Below are 25,609 nucleotides of genomic sequence, written 5' to 3' on the forward strand. Positions count from 1 at the left end.
AGTACTCCTAGCATGACGTGATCCCATCCTTTTTTTCATCTTTGCCAATTTTTTGGTCAGCAGTTGAAGTTATAGGATATTTAATTTGCATTTTCTTATTAATGACTTGGAGCATTCTTTCATGTCCTTATTAGTAGTTTACAGTTATTTTTAGAACTGTTTGTTTATATCGTTTCATCACTTATTTATTGGGATATGATTTTTGTCCTTAAATATTTGTTAGTTCTCTGTAATATGTCTTTGATATTAGGTCCTTATCTGATATACTTATCCTTTCTTTAATTAATTAAGAATTTTTCTTTAATTTATTTTAAAGAATTTTAAAGAATTTAAATTTAAAAATTTTTAAAGAAAAACATTTTTTTAATTAATTAAGAAATAAGACTTTCTTCCCAGTCATCTTGGTTGCATGAATTTTATTCACACGAAAAGCTTTTCAAATTCACATTGTCTAAATAATCTAATGTACGTTTGGGGGTCTTCCCTAGCTGTTTGGCAAATTATCTGGCTGCCATCACCAAGTTGTAAAAATGTCCTCACGTCGTAGAACAGTTGTGTGTTTCGTAAAAGTTTAATTTTATCGTTGTTCCTTAGCTCCCCAGCTCAGGTGATTTGTGGAGTGTCCACATGGATTTTGACACCAAACGCCTGGACCCCTGGGAACGAATCATCCCTCCTTTCAAGTATAGCCGGAATGTACCATTTTTTGAAATGCTCGTTCCCACGACAGACACCGTACGTTACGGCTATCTAATGGAAAAACTGCTTGCTGTCAAACATCCTGTTTTACTGACTGGGACCACCGGGGTTGGCAAGGTAAGAGACCTCCATCTTTAAGCAAGATGATCTCCCCCAGTGCCAGCGCAATGAGACACAAGCCAGCGTTTCCGTAAGGAAGAAAGGAAGAATTCTGTAAGCTCAGTGGAAAGAGATGTTCAATATTCCACACTCTAGGACACATCTGGAGACTAGATCCCTTTTTTCTTGTATGGTAGAGGCATAACCCAGGCTGCCCCAGGATTGCAGTTAATTCACTGCCCTCGGTCTCTGCCAGTGACTAGGTAATAATAATGGTCACTAACACACTTCTGTAGAGCATCATGTTTTGCATTGGGCAACAACCCCTCTATCACTGTCAGCATCTTGAGATGACCATTCATTGTTATTCCTTAGGGTTAGGATATTGAAGAGAGGCAACATAACATAGTAGATGGGAAACTAACCTTGGAGTCAAGAGGTTCTGAGTTCAAATCCTCCCCCTGACATTTAACTAACCTCCTAAAAAAAAACCACTATTTGCCTTAGTTTCCTCAGCTGTAAAATGGGAGTAGTAATAGTTCTTCCTTCCAAGGGTTGTTATCAAATTAGATTATATTTGTAGAGCACTTGAGCCAGTGCCTGACCCATGGGAGGTGCTGTATAACTGCCATTAATAATTGACATATATAATATATAACTGCAATTGGCATATATAAAATATAACTGCCAATAATAACTAATAACAAATAGATTGATTATATTATTGAAGGAGTTGTATTAATAATGTGATATGGAATAGATAATTATTAGGAAATTAATGGTGATTGTTAATAATAGCATTTTTAGTGATGGGAATAATAATATAAGGCAAGTCTTTGAACGTCCTAGTGATCCAGCCATCTCTCTTTAAGTGAGAGTTTATAGATGAGTTCTTCACTGGGAAAACCCTACTTTGATGAAATCAAAGACTAAACAACAGCAGCAAAGTCAAAGGGACACTGCAAAAATTATTATTTTTTATAATTAAAATGAAAACCTACAGTTAAATTAATTTTTCAGCTTGTATCACAACTTCAGAGTGATAAGGGATCTCAGGGGGCCGTAGTCACTCATAATCCCTTGGAGGAATAGGACTCAGTGATTTTTTTTAAAACTCTCATTTTCTGTCTCAGTATCAATTCTAAGACAGATGAGCAATAAAAACAAGGCAGTTGGGGTTATATGACTCACCCAGGGTCACACAGCTAGGAAGTGTATGAGGTCAGATTTGAACTTCCTAACTTTTCAAGGACTGGAGTGTATTTTTATCATATTCCACCAATTTTTATTCCCTTCTCCATCCTCAACCCTATTCTCCTTGTATTTTTCTGTACTTGTGCTTGCTTGACTTTTTGCACTCTCCGATTTTAAATCCTTCTGTGGCGTAGTGGATAGAGCACTAAACATAGAGCCTAGAAGAACTAGGCACAAATCTTATGTTTAATACACACTGACTCCATGACCCTGGACAAGTCACTTAATCTTTCAGATCCTCAGTTTCCTTATCTGTAAAATGAGGAGATTGGCCTCAGTGGTCTCTGTGTTAGCTCTAAGTCCTATGCTCCTTTTTCTTACTCATCTTGATAGCTGATTATTAGGTGAAATACATGCTTTCCTTTAGTTAATGGAGAACTTGGTGGTCAGCTGTGCCAAATGGCAACAATCCATCCAAACTCTCTTTTACCGTCTCATTTACAGTCTGTTGTTGCCCGAGGATTGCTAAGCAGAATACAAGAGGAGGCTGGGTATGTTCCTGTCTACCTCAACTTCTCGGCACAGACATCTTCGGCAAGAACGCAAGAAATTATTGAGTCGAAACTAGAAAAGAAAAGAAAAAACATTCTAGGTAAAAAGAATGGTTTTAGTTGAATTGATTTTTACTTTTTCCCCCTAGATAAAATAGTGATTAAGTCCATCGATTATTATTTTTTAACCCTTGCTTTTCTGTCTTAAAAATCACTTTCTCAGGGCTAGACAAATGGTGTTAAGTAGTCAAAGGGAAAGACACGAAGCCACAGATTAGAGGAGAATTTTCTCTCTCCTCTAAAAATACCATGGTAGTTCTTCAGTCCTAAGGGCACAGAACCAACTATGTGACATCAGTTATGACTAGCAAAGGATCCAATCCAACAGAACTTTTCATTTAGCCTTTTAAAGCCCCCTTGAAGCTCTAACATCCAATTCACTTGTCCTGCTTTCTAGGAGCACCAGGAAACAAGAGAGTCGTAATCTTTGTGGATGATTTAAATATGCCAAAGTTGGATACCTACGGTTCTCAGCCTCCTATTGAACTGCTCCGACAGTATCTGGATTTTGGTGGATTCTATGACAGAGAGAAGCTCTTCTGGAAAGAAATACAGGTTATTTGGGGCTTTCAACCATTTGGTGAATAAAAAATAAAATTGCTTTCCTCTGTCATTGGCAGCTAAGATGGAACACAGTTTCTTTGATAATTATTTAACAGAAGTCATTCGATATTGTCAAATGAACACACTCCTCTTATGAGATGGAAGATGTGTGAGTTCTTGACAGCACATCTGCATTGAGGAAGAAATAAAAGGTTTAAAATGCCTTTGTAGGAACATCAATGTAGCACAGTGGACAGAGTGCCAAGCCTGGAGCTAGGAGGACTTGGGTTTAAATTTGATCTCAGACACTTCCTAGATGGGTGACTATTAACACCGACTGCCTAGCCCTTGCCAGCCTCCTGTTTTGGCCCAGAGCATTGTATCCATTCTCATGCCTCTATAGCAAAGTGGGCATTGCTACCCACATAAAGAGCCTTCTCCCTAAAGATGAAAATTACGCCATCAGAAATCACATTATCCTTTCTTCTGGGATAATGGAGGCAACTAGGTGGTTCTGTGCTTAATGCTGCACACGGAATCAGAATGGCCTCAACTCACATCCTGCCCCAAATATCTACCCGCTGAATGTCCCTGACCAAGTCACTTGACCTCTCAGCCACAGTTTTCTTGTCAGTAAAATGGAGAAAAAGTCATCATCTACCTCCCAGGGCTGTTATGGGGATCAAATAAGAGTAGAGATGAAAAAGTTCTTTGTTAAAGTCCTCTCTATATGCTGGTCATTGTTCTGTGAAATTGGGCCAATCTCACAGAACAATGACCAGCATATAGTGTTGAACCCAAACAGAAATACCCCTATTGTCCAATCACCTTAGAAAACAGAAATTAATTATTATCAATATGTTACTGCATTTTTATTTATTTTGTTAAATATTTCTCAATTACATTTTTTAAACCCCTTACCTCCCATCTTAGAATCCATTCTTAAGTATTGGTTCCAAGGCAAAAGAGCAGTAAGGGCTAGGCAATGGAGGTTAAGTGACTTGCCCAGGGTCACATAGCTAGGAAGTATCTGAGACTAGATTTGAAACCAGGATTTCCCATCTCTATCTACTGCACCATCTAACTGCCTAGGACTGTCTTGGAAACCTTCACAGAGGTTACTTTGCAGGATAACAATAATTCCTTGCATTTAAAAACTCATCCACAATCATTATTTCATCCTTACGATAAGCCTGGGAGGTAGTTGGAACAAATCTCATTTTTGCTATTTTAGGGGTAGGAAAACCATAATCCAATTTCAAGGCTAGAACCCGAGCCTCGTCATCCTTAGTCCAAGGCTTCTTCTCTGATTGGTCGTATAAGAGGTTTATGGTCAAAAGTGGAGGCTGGAAAATAATTATTTTCTTGAAAGAAGGCAGCAAACAAAACCTGAGCTGGGCAACTTAAGAGTCTGTTATAGACTTGATTTCTTGCAGAACTGGGGAGCATAGACCCACTCAACTGCTCTCCCCAGTTGATTAGATAAGGAATGAAGAAGAAAATGGATAAAGACCAGACCTGTGGTTTCACTGATGTAGGGCACTCCGGGGAGAAAAAAAAATTCCTTTTACCAAGGGTAAGTCATTCTCCCCTCCTTCACTGTGGCCCTGAAAGGTTATGTAATTTGTCCAGGGTCACACAGCCAGAATATTTTCAGGAAAGGAATTTGAACCCAGGTCTTTCCAGTTTCAAGGGTGCCTCTCTGTTATAGCTAAACACTTTAAAATGTATAAATTATTTTCATATAAAATCAGCTTGATAATTGATCAATTATTATTATTTGATCACGAATTTTCCCAATGAATTGGGTACAGATTTCTTCTTTCCCTTGTATTTTAAGCTCAATAAATTCTTACTGAGCTTATAAGATGAACGTTTGATCCGTGAATTGAATATACTTCTAGGATTCTAGGACTTAAATATAACAATTCATTTTGGTTTGAAGTAAATTACTTTATTTCCTTTACAGGATGTGACAATTGCATCTGCATGTGCACCTCCGGGAGGCGGTCGCAATCCTGTGACGCCCCGTTTTATTCGACACTTTAGCATGTTGTGCCTCCCAACACCTTCCGAACATATTTTAAAGCAAATTTTTCAGGTGAGTGTTCATTTGTTTAATTTAATTAATTTAGTTAATTAATTTCTAATTAATTTAGGAGAAAACAATGGCTCATTTCTATGCCATCTTACAATATCTGTAGTTATGAGATAGGGACTGGGTGTGTGTTTTCATACTGAACTCCCAGTGAGGAAATTCCCTCAGCCCTTCTGTGTCATGGAATAGAGAAACCTTAAAGATTTTCTAGATTAATAGCCTACATTTCCATGTAGTTCCGATTCTGGGGCTCACTCTTCCAACCGACTCACACTGGCACACTGGATCCTCAGAGGACAGTTGTTATTTCTACCCATCTGGGTCCAAGGTTGCCCTAAAGAGCCTGTGGGGGATTTTCTAGTGGTCTCATTCATGAGCCCCACCAGTGTGCTTTCCCCAGCATTATCAGCTGATATCAATCAGAAAAACTTAATTTTAGAAAGTTTCTTTAGAAAAGAAAATTTTAGAAATTTCTTTTAGAAAGAAAAACTTTTAAAGAGGAAAAACAGCCTCTCTAAAATTCTGTGACACATTCTTGCACGAGTACATAAGAATCCAACAGAAACTGGTCTCAAGCTTAGAGATCACATACTGCAAATGTCTAACTCAGAGTCCCTAGTCACTGGAAATCTTTTCTTTTCTTTTTTTTTTTTTTTTTTAAATTCCCATGAAATTTGACTTAGGCATGACGTAGCTTTCTTCTGGGTTTCTTGCAGAGTCCTAAGTTACCTTTCTTCAGTGTCTAATTTTTCCTTAACTCCCAATGTAGACACTACGGTTCTTACAGGGGCTCTGCTAGAATTACAATAATAAATCCAAATCCCTGATCTTTTGAGGTCCACGAGCTTCTCCTCTGGTCAAGGTAGGACAGAGAAAGGAGAGCTTCTTATCCTCTTGACCCTAAGTGATATCCTGTCAGGGGATTAGCTGGTTCTCTTCTCCCTTGGATCACTACTGGAATGCCTGAGTTCTGAACTAACTTGCTATATTATTTATGACACACAGATCATGAACAGGTTTCTTCAGTAAATCCCAAAACATTTCAATCAGTGGCTAGAAGCATTTTACTCTTTCCTTACTTGATTAAATAGATTTTTATCAACTTTATTATTAAATTATAATATTTATAATTTTATATTTAGTATATTTAAAATATTTATTCTTACTATAAATATCTATTAAATATTTATATATTATATATCATGCTTATAATATCAATTATTTTTATTTTATATATCATATACATGGTATATGATATCGTATGATATATATCCTATATGATGATATAATATAGTACATAAATATATGATATATAAAATATGATGTATGATATATCACATATAATATGATATATGTATAATATATATAATTATTATATAATATTATTAATTATATTGCATGTTATTCCTATTTATACAAAATAAATATATTATTATAAACATCTATTTAATAATATATATAATAATGATAATTAAATGCCTTTAATTAATTCACTAATTCAATAGAGATGGCTTGATCTTGTTCATTTCTAGTTAATCTCTCTGATTGATTAATTCAGTCAAGAAGTCCAAATCTTCCAATTATTGAAGAAGGATTATAGAATCACCCCTCTTACCCAGAGCTATGGAAACTGAAGTTGAGAAAAGGACAGACATTAGCCAAGGTCATATGGCTCATATCAGAGCTGGGACCAAAGCCAAAATCTCCTTTCCCAGTCCAGCGTTCTGTCTGCTGTACCTCACTGCCCCCTTATTTTCTTGTATACAGGACCAATCTTCTCCATTATGGGCTGGAAATAAAGGGAACATTTGAGTGTCTAGGATTTATTGGTTAATGCTGATTTGTTGATTACTTGCCTTGTATACAGTACTATACTAAACCCTATAAGAGACACACACAAAAAGCCAGGCTATACTGAAAGCCTTGCTGCAGTTTTAAGCTTTTAAAAATTTATTCCAGACTTAAACCCATGAGCCAATATTTAAATTTTCATTATGAACATTTATATCTTGGAAACCAGCAAATGCTCTCTAGGCTTGACTTACTGTTTGGTTGATTGGCTAGATTTTAAAAAATGAGAGGGAAAATATTAATCATGTAGATTAGACTTAGAGGTGTGTCCTGCTATAATTTTTTTCCCAGCAAGCTGATTGTTAAACATTTACCATCAAACCCCTGATATGAGGGTCTGAATGGTGAAATAAGTGATTCTACTTTCTGATCAATCAGAAATTCCAGGATAGAGTACTAAAAAAACTGAGAATCTTACCCTATTTTAAAAAATTGTTGTAATTCTGCTCTCTATAACTAAACAAATTATAAAGGAAAAATGGGAGCCATGATCTTCCTAGAGCAATAGATATATCCAGCCCTTAAAATGAATTTTCAAAAAGTGCAAGCTTCCTCCCACGCAAACACCGGCAGGCATACTTTTTGGAGCAAAATCTTAAAAACTCCAAAGTTGTCCAGATTAGCCAGATGAAAACATCTACAATCAGGCTTTTGTAAGCCAATACCAAGATAACAGGAAAGGATTACAGCAGAAATTTTGGAAAGCTTATCAGAAATGTTTAAAAACTTAGAAGCTTTACGTTTTGCAGTTTAAGCCCCACAAATACATATGACATGGATTCCGGAATGGTTATGAAGATTCTTCTAAAGCCTACTCTTAAGAAATTGTTCTATTATGGAAAGATGTTTTTCGTATGCCTAAATTTTAATCAGCCCCACCTCCTTTAATTCTTTATCAGAGCTTGAATTTTCTTTGGGTGTTTAGGAGGAAATCACGTTTTACTTCCTGAATGATTAAGAAATGTCATGTGTCTTCCAATGGTTCCTCTTTGTTTTTTATTTTAGGCAATCTTGAATGGTTTCTTATTTGAGTTTTCTAACGCTGTAAAGAATTGTGCATCGAGTATTGTAGAGGCTGCCGTGGAAATTTATAACAGGATGAGCATCGATCTCCTCCCAACACCCGCAAAATCCCATTATGTGTTTAATTTGCGAGATTTATCAAAATGTGTGCAAGGTAATGTACATTTATGTCCTGGGTCAGCTCCTTCATGCCATTTCCGTCTGTCTTTCAGGTATAAACAAGATGAGCTTGTAAATGCCCATCTATGTATGGTAATATTTTTCCTTACCCTAAGAGGTCCTAGTGTTGGAGTTCTTAGCCTGGGGTCGATGAGTTTTTAATTAAATTCTGATGTTCAAAATCACCTAATCTTAATAATTAAATCTAAATGGTTGTTGTTCAATCATTTCAACTATGTTTGACTCTTCTCTTGGCAAAAATATTGGAGTAGTTTGCTATTTCTTTCTCCAGCTCTTTTTACAGATGAAGAAATGGAGGCCAACAAGGTTGAGTGACCTACCCAGAGTCACACAGCTAATAAATGTATGAAGTCACATTTGAATTCAGGAAGATGCCACTTAGCTATGCCAAATTTAAATTAAATAATTTTAAAATGTATTTTGATAATCTTCAACTGTACTTAAAAATGACCAAAATCAAAATTATTATAATATAATCTACAAATGCTGAATTTTCCTTTTTTTATTGTTTTGTGTTTTGTGGTGTATTATTAAAAAATTTTTGTCTGTTTCCTAGGTATCCTGCAATGTGATTCAACAGTAGTCAGAGATGAAATGCAGATTTTTAGACTATTTTGCCATGAATGCCAAAGAGTTTTCCATGACCGTCTGATCAACAATGAAGATAAACTATATTTCCATAACATGTTAACTGAAATGGCCAGTAAGATTATGTTTTTGTTTAGCTTATTTTGTTGCAAAATGGGGCAGAGAATTGTTTTTTGATTAATATAAATTACATTTAGATTATATGGCAAAATGCAAAAGGAATATGGGTAATTCATTGATAGAGACATTTGTGCTATCCTCTCCTCCTTTGAGGCTCACACAACCCACAAATACCACTTGATCAAAAAATCTGAAAAAAAAAAAATCTGGGTAACTTTTGTCCACAGACCACCTGGATACTCCTCTTCCTTCCTCCACGAGTTCAGGACCTGGCTCATAATCTTTCTCTCCTCTTGCAGTGATTGAAACTCTCAAGAGACAGTATTTCTTAATTTAAAATTAATTTATTAATTGGCCAGTCAAGATATCCTCAACTGGTCAGTTGACTCTCTGTCCACAACCCAAATGAGTACAAAAAAAGACCTTCCCCCTTTCTGGGGCAGATTTATATATCACTTGTGGTCTCACCACTCAATCTCTCCCCTCAACATCCCAAGAAATCTCTGATTAGTAAATAGTCAGGTGAACTTAAAGACCTCAACTCCTCCTTCATTACTCCATCACAGGAAGAGGCAAATCTTTGCCCATACAAGGATGCCAACGTGCTCTTTCTTCCCTGCAACTTGGCTGAGAGCACAACACAGTTGTTCCAGCTTACTGGCTTTTGTTTATCTGAATTCACCATCATTGCTCAGCCCTACCCTTCATGTTTTATCCTTTTAAGATCTTAACAAAAGAAGGGAAGTTCCAACCCAGGAAATGTCTGAGGTGGGACCTGACTTGTTGAGTCTACTCCCAACAGTCTAACCACCACACTCCTACCTACTGCTATTCTAATAGCCTTGGGGAATAGCACATCTTACACTGATAACATCAGTCTGGCTGGGTTAGTGCAAAGGAACCTATTGGAAAACCAAACCAAACACAGTTGGGTTGGTATGTTGGGCCAGATGACCTCTGAGGCCCATTCTCATTCTGTCATCTTGGAAACTGATCTAACATATTTCTCTTTAAATATGTTTTATTTTCCTATAAACTGAGGCACATAACTAAAACAAGTATTAAAATGTGGATATCACTTTACCTAATTTAGTCCTAAAATAATATATAGATAATGATATTTTGTAATACTAAATTAACTTTTCTAATGTTCATAGGTAAGCATTTTGCCATTCCAATTGATCAAGACTATTTTATCAAGAAACCAGTCATATTTGGAGATTTTATAAAGGTAAATGGATGATACTGGCATCATTGAGTTTCATAAACTTATTATATATTTTGTTTGTTTGTTTTCTTAGTTTGGTTTTCTCCTCTTAACTTCAAGAATGAAACTTATAGCATTGAAAGTCAAACGTCTGAAATATGGCCTCCTCCTAAGATTTCTCTCATCATTTATTCAAAACTTTCCTATATCTTTAGCATATTCTAATCTGTTTTAGAGCTTTAGTGAAGTTTATTATCTGTCCTACTAAATGGATGAAAGGAAAATGACAAGGCTAAGCCCATAGTCACACAGTTAGTAAGTGTCCAAGGCTGGATTTGAACTTAGGAAGATGAGTCTCCCTGACTCCAGACCCAGTGTTCTATCCACTGCAACAGCTAGCTGAATGGATAGATAGATAGATAGATAGATAGATAGATAGATAGATAGACAGATAGATAGATAGATAGACAGATAGATAAATAGATGGGTGGATGGATGGATGGATGGATGGGTGGATAGATGGATAGACAGAGAGAGATATGGATAGATAGGCAGATAGAGATGAAGAGAGATGGATAGATAGATAATTTATATACACATAATGAATAAATAATAATCATTAAAATAAACATCAAATAAATAAATTATATTAAACTATCTGTATGAAGATATATATGTGTATGCATATATATGTATATGAGTATGATATTTACACATATGTGTATATCTAAAAATCACACACATATACACATATAGCTAGGTGATGTAGCGGTAGAGTACCAGGCCTAGGGTCAGGAAAATCTAAGTTCAAATCTGGCCTCTGATATTTACTAGCTGTGTGACCCTGGGCAAGTCATTTAACCCCTATTTGCCTCAGTTCCTCATTGGTAAAATAGGGTAACAATGGAGAAATAAATGGTAAATTATTCCAGTATCTTTGCCAAGAAAACCCCATAGACAACATCCATGAGGTCACTTAGAATTGGGCATGACTCAACAACAACATATATATATTACATATATATATAAACATATATTTATATGATGCAGCTCAGATTCTTGTGAAATCATTTCCATTGCACACCTGTGCATACTGTCCATTGCATTGTCCACTGCATGCTTACCTATCCTTGTTGAACTATTCGTACACAGATTGGTGTTGACAAAGCTGAGCGCCTCTATGAAGACTTGCTTGACATGAATAAGATAGCTTCAGTTTTACAGGACTACCTTGACGATTACAACATAATGACCTCTAAAGAAGTCAAGCTGGTATTCTTCCAGGATGCCATCGAGCACGTGTCCAGGTACAGTAAGGCCACACAATGCTAGCCATCATTTTTTGTGTCATACAAGGAAGGAAGATGATTTATTTGAAGAGATTAATAAGGACACAGGACCCTGGGAATGCCTACTATTACTGTGCTTTAAAAGTCATTTCATTTTTTTTTTTAAATCTTACCTTCTATCTTAGAATCATATTGTATTGATTCCAAGGCAGAAGAACAGTAAGGGCTAGTCAATGGGGGTGAAGTGACTTGCCCAGGATCACACAGCTGGAATTTTCTGAGGCCAAATTTGAACCTATAGCCTCCCTCCTGTGATAAAATAGGATTAACTCTCCCCTTGCCTATTTTTAGCTAAACAAGTCAAGAAATTAAAGTACTGGTACTTAACATTAAGTAAGAGAGTTCATGAGTCATTTACTAGAGTAAGCTCATACCTCCAAAGACTAGGCAGTGCTAGGCAAATTTAAAGACTGCCACTGGTTTCTGTGAAGAAGAGGGAATGACAGGAAGTGACAGGAAGTGATGTGGAAAAAAGGAGCACAAAAAGAAGAGACCACCATTGTATAGAATCATTCCTTTGCTGATTTCTGGAGAGATTGGATCTGAAGATTCATTCCCTTCCTAGTGTTTTGAGTAAGAGTCTGAGATTCCTGCCTTGGCTTTGGAGGAGGATGCATTGGTGGAACTCTGGCTGAAGACACCACCGGGACCTCTGGCTGAGGATTACTGGGAAATCCACGTGGAGACAAGGGATTTAGGGAAGCCTCTGCTGGGGCTGAGCCTGGCTTCTCAGGAGAATGGCTGATAGAACTATTAGAATCTGTCTCTTTATCTACATTTTTCCAATTTCACTCTTTCCACCTCTTTGTAAACAAAGCTGCTAAAAGTCATTTTGACTTAAGCTATAATATTTTTAAATTGGCGACCACAATATTACTTTATAATTCACATATTTAACATAAAACCTAAATTTAAAATCTTATACACCCTAGGTCTGGCTCACAATCTACTAAGCCATCTAGCTGCCCAACATTTCATTTTTTTTATATTTCAAGTAAATGCTAGTTACTTCATTAAAATGTAAAGGAGAACCTGGCTTCTCAAAAACACTCTTCATAGATTCCCAGCTCTGAAAGATTCTTCCAAGGTTGAAAGGTTCAACCATGCAAAGACTCTCTTAGCCAAGGGCAGGGAGGTTCATCCTGTAATAAATTACAGTTTCAATTATAAGGCTGATTAGTAGCTTTTTAGTAGTTATTACAGCAAAAGAGAGATAGTAAAAAGAAGGAAAGGGATTCCTTCAGTTAAGTGAGCAGAACACAGAGCCAGAGACCCAAACCTGCCACACCTTATCCAAAGCAAAGCTCAAGCTCCCAAAAAAAGAGCCCCGCCACATGGATCTCGGCCAAATTTATCTCCCCAGCCTCTGTACGTCAAATGAGGATGTACTTAAAAGGATGCTGGGAAAATGTAGCTCAGGTGTGGCAAATTTTCCACCTGCGCAATCCCAATAAAATCAATCAAATGGGGGGCAGCTGGGTGCTCAGTGGATTGAGAGCCAGGCCTAGAGACAGGAGGTCCTAGGTTCAAATCCGACCTCAGACACTTCCCAGCTGTGTGACCCTGGGCAAGTCACTTGACCCTCATTGCCTACCCTTACCAATCTTCCACCTATAAGTCAATACACAGAAGTTAAGGGTTTAAAATTTTTTTTTAAAAAATCAGTCAAACGCAGATGAGTTTTTTGGTTTGGTTTTTTTTACAACAATGATGAAACAGCTGAAAATTTAGTAATATTCAAGTTCCTTTTTTCTGACTTTGGTGGAGTCTAAAATCTTAGAGCTCAATCAATCAATCAAGAAATGTTGACTAAGCACCTATTATGTGCCAGGCATCTGAGCTAAGTGCTAGGGATATAAAAAGACCCAAAAGACAGTCTCTGCCCTCAAGGAACTCACAATCTAATGGAAGAATGTATGAAAAAGAATTTCTGGAGTGCTTTCTAAGGGCAAAATACTGCCCTAAATGTTGGAGATACAGACAGAAAATCAGGACAGAAGCTCCTCTTTCTACTTGCTCATATTGTAATGGAGATAGAGATGCATAGAGTGGGCTTCAGCAGCCAGTCCAGGAAAAGCCCAGAAGCCCTTGAAGTACAGCACCAAAGCAAATGACAACAACATTTTCCTATGTCTGTTTGTGACTTGACCCATCTGAAAGTGACAACAACTATGGCAGGAGAACTTCTCTTTAGAGGCCATCTGAAGCTGCAGCTTCTGAGGAAGAAGGGGGCCCCCCCGCCCCCTGAATCATAAGATGCCAACTCACATCTCCACAGGGGCTGCTCCCCTGAATAGAATCTGAAGGAGTCTAGACTGGCAGCAAGTTGACAGTTGAGAGGAAGAGAGATGGCAATACTAGTTCCAGGGCTCTTGGCCATGCCTACTCTTTGGTGGTAATAAATCAGCTCTTGGTGTTGGTAGTGACAGGACTGTGTATTTTCCTAAATGTGAACTAACCAAATATCTTTCTCATATTCAACTCCGGTTCAGGCTCATTTTATAGAAGGGAGTGGGGAGATAGAAAGCCAATTTGGGCAATCGTCAGGACTGAAAATGTAGATTTGGGTGTTATCTGTATAGAGTTGGAAGTTGGGGAAATGTAGAGAAGAAGAATAGGACTGAATTTTGGGGAAGATCAACTTTTGGGAGTCAAGAAGAGGAGACTCCATGGAAAGAAAGATTAAAGAGAGAAGAGAATCAGGAAAGCCATTGTTTTCTGAAGCCAGTCAGGAAGATCATATTTAGAAAGAAGTAGGAGTCACTGGTGTTAGATGCTACAAGTCAAGGAGCCTGAGAACAAAAAACAAACAAACAAACAAAAAGGCATTGGGTTTGGCAATTGGGCAGCTAAGTAACACAGTGGCTAGAATGCCCAGCCTGAAATCAAGAAGTTTGTTGTTGTTGATGTTCAGTTCGTCATTGCAGTTGTGTTTGACTCTCCATGACCCCATTTGCAGAGTTACTGCAGTGGTTTGCCATCATTTTCTTCTGAGTTTAAATCCAACCTCAAATATTTACTAAGTGTGTTATCCTGAACAAGTTATTTAACCTTGTTTGCCTCAATTTCCTCAACTATAAAATGAGCTGGCAGAAATGAGAAGGGCATTAAGGTACCTATCCAGAAAGGACAGATCAAGAGAATATAAAAGCAAAGAAATAAGGAAACTCTGTATAAGGAAAAAGAAATAGAAAAGGCACTAGACCAGTGATTCCCAAAGTGGGCGCTACTGCCCCCTGGTGGGTGCTGCAGTGATCCAGGGAAGCAGTGATGGCCACAGGTGTATTTATCTTTCCTATTAATTGCTATTAAAATTTTTTAAAAATTAATTTCCAGGGGGCTAAGTAATATTTTTTCTGGAAAGGGGTCAGTAGGCCAAAAACGTTTGGGAACCACTGCACTAGACCATGAATCAGAAGGTCTGGCTTCTGGTACCATTTTCTTGCTAATGAAACATGGGGAAACTCCATGACTTGACTACTTCATGGCTAAAATAAGTGGTCAGACCAGGCAGGTTTTCCAACATTTCACAAAGACCCAAAACAAGCAAAATTTACTCTGGTGATATCAAGCTTCAGAAGCCATGGTTTTGTAGTCCTAAAAGTGAGAATAATTGTACATGCTTCTTCTCTTTATGCAGGATTGCTCGAATGATTCGCCAGGAGAGGGGAAATGCTCTGCTCGTTGGAGTAGGCGGGACAGGAAAACAGTCTCTGACCAGGCTTGCCTCTCACATCTGTGGCTATAAGTGTTTTCAAATCGAGCTCAGTCGAGGCTATAATTATGACAGTTTTCATGATGATCTAAGGAAGCTTTATAAGATGGCTGGTGTGGATGACAGAGACATGGTTTTCCTTTTCACCGACACCCAGGTGGGTTTAAATAGCTTAAATGATAGTCACACAACAGAAATGTCAATTAATATAACAATCTTTCTCATATACAATTCTGATCAGTTTTCCATTGCCTTCTCCTCTCCTTACTCTGGCATTCAAAGCTTTGCCCAATTGGGTATTACCCTACAACTCCAGCTTTATCTCATCCTAGTTCTCTGTCTCTGCCCCTACCCCTGCCCTAGCCCCCAACTCTTTGTTCCTGCTGAAACTAGAATCATTTGTTGCCCCAAGAATGTACCCACATTTGCATCTTTGTCTACACCGTTTTCAGTGCCTAGAATATCTTCTCTGCCACTCTGACCCTTTGAATTTCCATCTCTAACTCTTGATTTGATTCCTAGCTATCCTTCAAGGTCCAGCTTATGCCACCAATTGATTCCCCCAATCAGGAAAGAACTTTATCTTCACAGCTCTCTCATAATACTTTGCTAATGGAAAGACCAGTGAAGCTAGGAATCAGAAGACATGGGACATTGAATTTCTGCTCTGAGAATAGCTAGCTGTGTGACAATACACAAGCCACCTGACTTCTCTGAGCCTCAGTTTCCCCAGCTGTAAAGTAGGGCTAATAATCCTCATCTCATTGTGAGGAAAGTTCTTTGATAAAACCACTGTGCTAGGAAAATATGAGCTATTATTGGTAGCACATTTTATTTTGTATCACAGTTACAGAGGCCTATTTATAGTATCAGTTCTACTACTGGACTGGAAGCTCCCCAAGGGTAAGAGTTATGTCTTAGTTTTTGTTTGCTTCTTCCACAGTAGTATATAGGTTATAAGGGAATGTGCAATGATGAGAAAATAGCCTGTGCTCATGGATGCAAAGTTATATTTTAATCTAATGATTCTCAACTATTCTATTTCCTAGATTGTAGTGGAGGAGTTCCTGGAAGACATTAACAATATTCTGAACTCAGGGGAAGTACCAAATCTATTTGAAAAAGATGAGTTGGAGTATGTTATGGCAGCCACAAGGCCAAAGGCAAAAGAAGCAGGAATTCCAGAGGGCAACAGAGATGAGGTAGGAAAGACGACAATGATGATGATGATGGTGGTAATGATGATGGTGATGATGGTGGTGGTGGTGGTGGTGGTGGTGATGGTGTGGTGGTGGTGATGATGATGATGATGGGGATAACAATGACGATGACCAACTTTTATATAGCTGCATAAGGTTTGCAAGGAACTTTGCTTTTATCGATTCATAGCAGTAGGTGCTTAATAAATGCTTGTTTCCTTTCCCTCCTACCTGTTATATCAGCTAGACTGAAATATTCACGTTTTCTTCAGCTTATCTCCATATAACAACATCATGATTGCTCTCTTTCAGACACTTTTACTTCCCAGAACTTTCCCAAAATGTGGCATCATGACAGATACAATACTTCTGATATGTTTTAACCTGGACAGGATTCATGGGGAGTATCATCCATCTCATTCTCAACTCTATTCCTCTCTTGACATAGTTCAGATTTTTTTGACTCCAGATCCCCACCCTTGACTCACAAAAGGCCATTTTTCACACAAAGTATTATCTAGCTAGACCTCCCACAACCTAGACTTCTGCAGTTGATTTTTGGAACCCAAATATGAAATATTACATTAATCCTCATTAAGTTTTATTAGATTCAGCTCATTATTCTAACCTAGTAAAAACTTTGGCTCCTGACTCTCAAGTCCAACATGTTAGCCAACTTCCCTTGCTTTGTGTCATTCGTAAAATGTATTGGCATGTAAACCTGGCAAATGTTTTAAGCATATTAGGTTTTGTTGGGTTTTGTTTCTAAATCCAAGTCCAGATGTTGCTTTTAAGTCTTGCTTCATTTGTGCTAGCAAAATACCTGAAGCTCCCTTTGCTGTCTAAATAGTAGAAGCCTTCCAAATAATTTATAAGACAATAAATGCAAAGTTATGAACAAATATGATTCTTTTTAAATATTGTCTATGAAATCCCCAAATACTTTGTTCAAGGCAGCCAGAGCACTCTCAGACTTATTGTTCAAACTGCCCTGGAGAATAAAAGATTAAACAGCAAGGAGAGAGGCAGGTGAAAAACTTTTTAAAGGCAGATTCTGGGCATATATAGTCTGGAGAAGAGAACATAATGTTGGAGGATAGGAGAACTACCTTTGAATAGTGAATGAGTCATCCTATTGAGGAGGGATTCAATTTATTCTTTTAAAAAAAAACCTTTACCTTCTGTCTTAGAATCAATACTGTGTATTGGTTCCAAGGCAAAAGAGCAGTAAGGGCTAGATTCTGGGAGTTAAGTGACTTGCTCAGGGTCATGGAGCAAGGAAATATCTGAGGCCAAATTTGAACCCAAGACCTCCCATCTCTAGGCCTGGCATCTCTAGGCCTAGCTCTCAATCTACTGAGCCACTTAGCTGCCCTGATTACACTATTTTAAAAGAACCCTTTCCCAGTTTCATATCCATTTCCTATGTTTTCTTTGTTCCCTATAAAGCCTCCCTTTGCTCTCCTCCTCCTCCTCCTCAAATGACCTCATTGCCATTTATTTGTATATTATAGACCTCCATTAGAAAATACCCCCTTTTGGATGTGGCAGAATTGGGGCACTAATGCATTGCTGGTGGAGTTGTGAACTGATCTAACCATTCTGGAGGGCAATTTGGAACTATGCTCAAAGGGCTATAAATTGTGCATACCCTTTGATCGGGTAATTCCACTACTAGGTCTGTATTCCAAAGAGATAAAAATAAAAGGGGGAAAAGGATCTACTTGTACAAAAATATTTATAGCAGCTCTTTCTGTGGTGGCAAAAAAATGGAAATTGAAGGGATGTACATCAATTGGGGAATGGCTGAACAAATTGTGGTATATGATGGTGATGAAATACAGTAACAATTCAGTAAGGAATGCTGAACAGGATGACTTCAAAAAGAACTGGAAAGACCTACATGAACTGAGGTGGAGTGAAATAAGCAGAACCAATTGTGCAATGATCAACTGTGATAGACTTAGGGACTTAATCAGTAATACAATGGTCCTGGACAATTCTGAGAGACTTAGGACAAAGAATGCTATCCACCCCCAGAGAAAAAATTATTGGAGTAGGAATGCAGATGAAAGCATATGATTTTTCAATTGTTTATTTGGGTTTATGTTTTGAGGTTTGGGTTTTCTAAGATTATTTGTTTACAAAAATAAACATGGAAACATGTTTGCATGATAATATATACATAACCCAGATTGAATTGTTTGCCAGCTCTGGAAAAAGGCGGAGGAAGGAAGGAGAGAAACAAATAAGATCATATAACTTTGGAAAACTTATGTGGAAATTTGTTATTCCATGTAATTGGTAAAAGAAAGAAAAAGAAAACAAGGAGAAAGTACTCCTCCTTGAAGGCAGGGAACATTTTGGTTTGGTTTAGTTTTTTCCTTACATGCCCAACAACTAGCATAGAGAAAAGAAAACAAAGTTAGTGGTTAATAAATGTATAACCCAAGATCCCTGGACCTGGAATCAGGAGAAACCTGGGTTCCAATCTTGCCTGTGATACTCATTAGCTATGTAACTCTAGGCAAATAAGTGAAAAATGAAGGTACTGAGACCTGAAATCCTTACTTTACAAGGTTGTCAATGAGCTTATGAAAGAATGTATGAGGGGAGCAGCTAGGTGGCATAATGGAAAGAGCATCAGGCCTGGAGTCTGGAGGTTCTGGGTTTAAATCTAGCCTCAGACACTTCCTAGTTGTGTGACCTTGTTCAAGTCACTTAATCCTTGTTTGCCTAGCACTTACCCTTCTGTCTTAGAGTTGTTACCAAGATAGAAAGTAAGAATTTTTAAAAGAAAAGAAAAATACATGTAAACTACAATAGACAAAGGCCAACTCATGCTTCATATATTTTGCTTCTTCCCCTTCCAATTGAATCTTTTTTCCTATTATAATACTGGGATGGTTAGTAGCTTGAAGCCCCTGGACATACGGACCACCACTCCTTTCCTTGATGGATCAAAATGAACAATTCTAACTGGAAAAGAACAATGTATTATTCTTTTTTTTTAATCAGGTTTTCCAGTTTTTTATTAGTCGAGTTCGCCAGAAGCTACATATCGTGCTGTGCATGAGCCCCGTTGGAGAGGCTTTCCGCTCCCGATGTCGAATGTTTCCATCCCTTGTGAATTGTTGCACAATCGACTGGTTTGTGCAGGTTAGTAAAACTCCCCATGGATTATTCTGGATAGTGTGTTTTGCCTTAAGAGAAATACCTAGACATGAAGCTTGATGCTTGATCTCATTTATTTAGTCATGTAGAACATGCCATTCACAAGGCCAGGTTTTCAGATTTCACTCCCTCTGTCCTTGGTAATGGCCAGATTCACACAAGCCTGATCTAGAAAAAAACAACACAAAGGAAGACTTCTCATGGTGGGAAGCAAGATCTAAAGCTGCAAATCTTCCTTAAATAAAGTTTAAAAAAAAATAGCAAAAGTAAAACTCTCCATGGGAAAACAAAAAAAAAAAAAGGATTAAAAAAAAGGATAAAGAAATAAAAGGACTCCTATTTGAATGACAAAGCACTATGGGAGAAAAGAAGTGACAAAATTCCTGAGGCGAAAAAAAGGAATAATAATGCAACAAGACATATGAAACACCAGAAAATGAGAAACCCTTTGGGTTGGCTGGAAACCTTCATAAAAGAATGAAGGGAAGACATAAGAATAAAATTTCAAATCCTTAAATTTAATGAAATCCTTATATTTAAATTGTAAATATAAATTTGGAAAGATACTGACAGAGAAGCTGGAAAGTGTTGTAAAGTCATGAACTCCCTGAAAAGACAATCTCCGAATTTTAGAGAGACAACAAGACATTATAGCAAAGTCAAAAGTCTAAAAATAGGTACCATTTGTGAAAACTAATGCATCTCTGGGATGGCCTCAGGGCACAGGTAGAACATGGGTGCAAGGCTGCCATTCAGGTATTTTATGTCCGTCCTTATTACCTAGAAATCTAAAGAATTGAATCGTTGTCTTGCTGAACCATATTGTATCAAAGTAAACAATTTTCTTTCTTTTTGAATAGATTTTTGAAACCCTTCTTTTCTTCTTTACAGTGGCCCAGGGAAGCCCTTCTTTCTGTATCAAAAACATTTTTCTTAAATGTTGACCTTGGAAGCCAAGAAGTAAAAGAGAGGCTTTCATTGATGTGTGTGGATATTCACATGAGTGTGACAAATATGGCTGATCGATACTATTCAGAGCTGAGACGGCGATATTATACCACACCTACTTCCTATTTGGAATTAATTAACCTTTACCTTTTAATGTTGAATGAAAAAAGGAAGCAGTTGGTTTCAGTAAGTTCAACTGTGTTAAGTGAGAGCTTTTCATTATTGATTAAAGCAGCTTAAAAGGGATCAATCCTGTAATCAAGTCAACAAACATTTATTAAATACTTATTGTGTGTTCCATGTGCAGTGAGGTGGTACAGTGGATAGAGTGCTGGACTTGGAGTCAGGAAGACATCTTCCTGAGTTCAAATCTGACTTCAAACACTTAAGTTGCATTACCCTGGTCAAGTCCTTTAATGCTGTTTGCCTCAGTTTCCTTATCTGTCAAATGTGCTGGAGAAAGAAATAGCACACCTCTCTAGGATCTCTGCCAAAAAAAAAAAAAACTCTAAATGGGGTGACAAAGAGTCGGACTGAAAAAAATGACCAAATTGAATATACTAGAGAGTGCTAAACATTGCAGATACAAATACAATAAAAAAGGAATATGGTTCCTGTCCTCAAGGAACTCATATTTTAATTAGAGAAGACTAGGTAAATGGGACTTAAAAGTGGATGGAGAAGGTACTCATATGGTGTTGAAGTCAAGAGAGACAGAAGTGAAGCCAGGAAAGGAATAAAATACAACTGATTTGGACTCTTCAAAATGGCAGCTTGGTTCTACAGTAACTAGGATGCATCCTGTGGTCATAAAAGCCTAAGTTCACATCCAGCCTCAGTTGTTTACTTAGCTATGTTGCCCTGGGGAGGCCACTTAACTACTGTCTGCCTCAGTTTCCTGAACTGTAAAATGAAGATATTAGCACTTAACACAAGTTTGGGTGAAGATAAAATAAGATGATATCTATCAATCTCTTTATAAATCTTAACAGTGCTACATAGACACCAGTTATTATTATTACAATTCATATTGGTGTTTGGGGAAGATGCTCACCAATTGAAAGGAAAAGGCTATTAGAGCTGGAGAGATGTTTCAGGATGAAATGACTTTAGGGGCAGAGGAATCTTCCATGGTGAAAAGGTAGCTAAGGTACCATGTGAAAGATCAGAGAGTCAGAAGTGGAGCCTGGGGAGGAGTGAAGAGACCAAATGACAGAAGTGTCTTTGCTAAAACCTTAATTCTGAGAGCACTCAAGGATCTGAATGGGTCCTACTGTCTCTTCTGGGGACAAGAGATATTCTGATGACAGGTAAAAAGGTGATTTGAATCTGACTCGAGGGCTTTCTTGTCAGTTTCTCAAGTCCTCAAAGGAGGAACCGTAAGGCTCCTCCCTGTCAATGAAACTGAAGGGATTCAGGAGAAAGTGTCAGGTAACTACTTCCTCCCAAGATGGATGCCTCCAGTTTCCCTCAGAAAATAAAAGAGAATTATTCCTTCCCTTTCACCCTTGCCTAATTCTTCAGCACAAAGATTCTCCAGAGGGTTTAATTAGGTAACCAGTGGTTTATTGTTTCAGGGTTTGTCTGAAAGGAGAGAGGGGTTTGGGGTTCCTAATAGCCACTAGGGAGAAACTCAAGATGGGGGAGGGTCTCAGGAATGGGTTAGACTGAGAGAGAACCTCTCTCTCATCCTGGGAAGATTTGGCTGCTTTTAAGGTAGAGGATATATTAAAGAGATAGTTTGAATTCAAGGATGTCCTACTTGCCTATTGGGGAAAACCAAACCCACAAAGTCTTTTCACTAAAAATCCAAAAGCCACCCTGCCTCCCAGAGCCCCAGGAAAACAGGCAGGAAAAGCAGGGAAATAATATGGAGAAGGTCAGGGAGAGGTCCAGAGAAATTAGCTAGGTTCAAGTTGTCCAAAGACAAGGCACAGGCCACAGCAAACTGAAAGCCAAAAAAGAGCTCTGGTTGATCCTTCTGCTCTGTTCAAGCCTCCAGGACCAACTGAACTTTCTCTCAGAATTCTAAGGCTTAACTGCCAGAAGTTTTCAGTTGGCCCCCTGCAAGAGCAAAACCCTCTTGCATCTTTTGCATTACACCCCCCCAAAAAAAAACAATGCAGCCAAGATTAGAAGGAAAGGAGAAAAATGGAAAGTTGGAGGGGTTTATATTAAGTAAATATGAAAAAGGTCTCATTTCTCAAATATGTAGAGAATGGGAGTCACATTTGTAAGAATATAAACCAATCCCCAATAAATAAATGGTCAAATAAATATGAACAAGGAGTTTTCAGAAAAAGGAATCAAAACTATGGTAACATGAAAAAGGTTCTAAATCACTCTCTTTTTAAAAACTCTTAACTTCCTTCTTAGAATCAATACTGTGTATTGTTCCAAGGCAGAAGAGCAGTAAGGGCTAGGCAATAGGGTTAAGTAAGTTACCTAGGATTACACAGCTAGGAAGTATCTGAGGCCAAATATGAACCCAAGACCCCCCATTTCTAGGCCTGGTTCTCAATCTCCTGAGCCAACTCTTCCCCCCACCATCTAAATCACTTTTGATTAGAGTAATGCAAATTAGAACCACCTCACATCTCTCATATTGGCTAATATAACAAAAAAGGGAAATGACAAATGTTGGAGGGGAGGTGGGAAAATTGGAACACTAATAAACTCTTCACAGAGTTGTGATCTTATTTGAAGCTGTTGTGGGCCAAGAATTTTTAAACATTTCTTTCATCCAGGATAACAAAGGGGGAAAGTACCCTCTGGTGGACACATTTACCAAAATGATGTGTAGAATTAAATAGTACTTATAACGTGTTTCCATTCTTATCTAGGCTCGAGATAGAGTGAAGAATGGTTTAACAAAGCTATTAGAGACAAATGTACTTGTTGACAAAATGAAGTTAGACCTTTCTGCTTTAGAGCCAGTTCTTAAAGAAAAATCAAAAGATGTTGAAGCTTTGATGGCAAAGTTGGCAGTGGACCAGAAACAAGCAGATCAGGTACCCAGAATTAAATTATAGTATTTGTCCACAGTAATTAATTCATATATAATTAAACACAGCTCAAGATAGTTTATATATAGTTAGAAGTTAATCCAATTACATTTAATAAAGTCACCTGGGTATTTTTCACATTTGTAAATATATATTTTAAAATGAATTGGCGCAGTTTTGTCATTAAGTTTGGAGGCAATAAGTCGGAATAAAATGGCACAAGGGCACTGCATTTTGATTGGGAGTTTATGAGTTTGATCTTGCATATACATTTACCATCATTGCCCCTTTGCAGAAGAACTGATTGCCATAACTACTACATAAGTTTGTCAACCTGCTTGGCAAAAAGGAGGACAGGTGCGGGTCAGTTAGCTTAGTTTCCCACTAAAACCAAAGAATGAGAAGAGATCCCATTGTGATTTGTAAGTCATTGAAATGCTTTAAATGATGAGACTAAAATTTTTGATGAATTTTGACTTCCAGGTCCGTTGTGTGGTTCAAGAAGATGAAGCAATAGCAAAGGTGAAAGCTGCAGAGACCCAAGCAATAGCTGATGATGCTCAGAGAGATCTTGATGAAGCCCTCCCAGCCCTGGATGCTGCCAACAAAGCACTTGACTCTCTAGATAAAGCAGATATATCTGAAATCAGAGTTTTCACCAAGCCACCAGATATGGTCATGACTGTCATGGAAGCCATTTCTATCCTCTTGAATGCCAAGTGAGCAATTCAAACTTGTGTCTCTTATTGTTGTGAAAGGAAAGCTGGCAGCGCAGATAGGGCATAGAACTTGGAGTCAGGAGTAGTTGGGTTCCAATCTCGAAACAGATTACTGTGCGAGTCACTTAATCTCTCTGTGCCTCAGGTTCCTTGTCTGTAAAATGGGGAGATTCTACTCACTGGTCCTTTCCAATTGTATATCTATTTTCTTATTGTCCCACAGTATATTAGACAGTATCTTTCTTTTTTTTTTAGATAAAATAATTTATTTCTTTCCACAAATTTGGATTTTCTTTTCTTCTTCTCTTCAATGCATTTTGGTTATAAAACATCTTGGAGTAGGAGGTAGATTCCTTTTTTTTAATTGTTTTTTTTAGGGTTTTTTTTGACATTTATTAATATTCATTTTTAACATGGTTACATGATTCATTCTCCTACTTTCCCCTTCACCCCCCGCACTCCCCCCACCCATGGCCAATGCACATTTCCACTAGTTTTGTCATGTGTCCTTGATCAAGACCTATTTCCAAATTGTTGGTAGTTGCATTGGTGTGGTAGTTTCGAGTCCACACCCTCAATCATGTCCACCCCGACCCATGCGTTCAAGCAGTTGTTCTTCTTATATGTTTCCTCTCCTGCAGTCCTTCCTCTGAATGTGGGCAGCGTTCTTTACCATAGATCCCTCAGAATTGTCCTGGGTCATTGTATTGCTGCTGGTACCAAGGTCCATTACATTTGATTTTACCATAGTATATCAGTCTCTGTGTACAATGTTCTTCTGGCTCTGCTCCTTTCACTCTGCATCAGTTCCTGGAGGTCACTCCAGTTCGCCTGGAACTCCTCCAGTTTATTATTCCTTTTAGCACAATAGTATTCCATCACCCGCATATACCACAGTTTGTTCAGCCATTCCCCAATTGAAGGACATACCCTCCTTTTCCAGTTTGTTGCCACCACAAAAAGCTCAGCTATAAATATTTTCATACCAGTCTGTTTATCTATGATCTCTTTGGGGTACAAACCCAACAATGGTATGGCTGGATCAAAGGGCAGGCAGTCTTTTATAGCCCTTTGAGCATGATTCCAAATTGCCAGCCAGAATGGCTGGATCAGTTCACAACTCCACCAGCAATGCATTAATGTCCCAATTTTGCCACATCCCCTCCAACATTCATTACTCTCCCCTTCTTTCATTTTAGCCAATCTGCTAGGTGTGAGGTGATACCTCAGAGTTGTTTTGATTTGCATTTCTCGAATTATTAGAGATTTGGAACACTTTCTCATGTG

At 37.9% G+C, this 25,609-nt stretch overlaps 1 protein-coding gene across 1 annotated transcript in view; it reads left to right on the plus strand.

The window, feature by feature from the left end:
* The window catches only part of DNAH6 (dynein axonemal heavy chain 6), a 219,116-nt gene that overhangs the window by 108,536 nt on the left and 84,971 nt on the right, over positions 1-25,609 (plus strand). Inside the window, exons 35-48 of the mRNA XM_044659302.1 lie at positions 595-816; positions 2,497-2,644; positions 3,001-3,158; positions 5,116-5,247; positions 8,101-8,272; positions 8,855-9,001; positions 10,164-10,237; positions 11,366-11,520; positions 15,203-15,434; positions 16,327-16,479; positions 19,495-19,635; positions 20,542-20,784; positions 23,442-23,609; positions 24,087-24,322. Coding sequence (XP_044515237.1) covers positions 595-816; positions 2,497-2,644; positions 3,001-3,158; positions 5,116-5,247; positions 8,101-8,272; positions 8,855-9,001; positions 10,164-10,237; positions 11,366-11,520; positions 15,203-15,434; positions 16,327-16,479; positions 19,495-19,635; positions 20,542-20,784; positions 23,442-23,609; positions 24,087-24,322 — 2,381 coding nt within the window. The remainder of the gene's footprint in view (positions 1-594; positions 817-2,496; positions 2,645-3,000; positions 3,159-5,115; positions 5,248-8,100; positions 8,273-8,854; positions 9,002-10,163; positions 10,238-11,365; positions 11,521-15,202; positions 15,435-16,326; positions 16,480-19,494; positions 19,636-20,541; positions 20,785-23,441; positions 23,610-24,086; positions 24,323-25,609) is intronic.

The sequence above is a fragment of the Gracilinanus agilis genome, chromosome 2 (genome assembly GCF_016433145.1).
Source record: "Gracilinanus agilis isolate LMUSP501 chromosome 2, AgileGrace, whole genome shotgun sequence".
Classification (NCBI taxonomy): Eukaryota; Metazoa; Chordata; class Mammalia; order Didelphimorphia; family Didelphidae; genus Gracilinanus; species Gracilinanus agilis.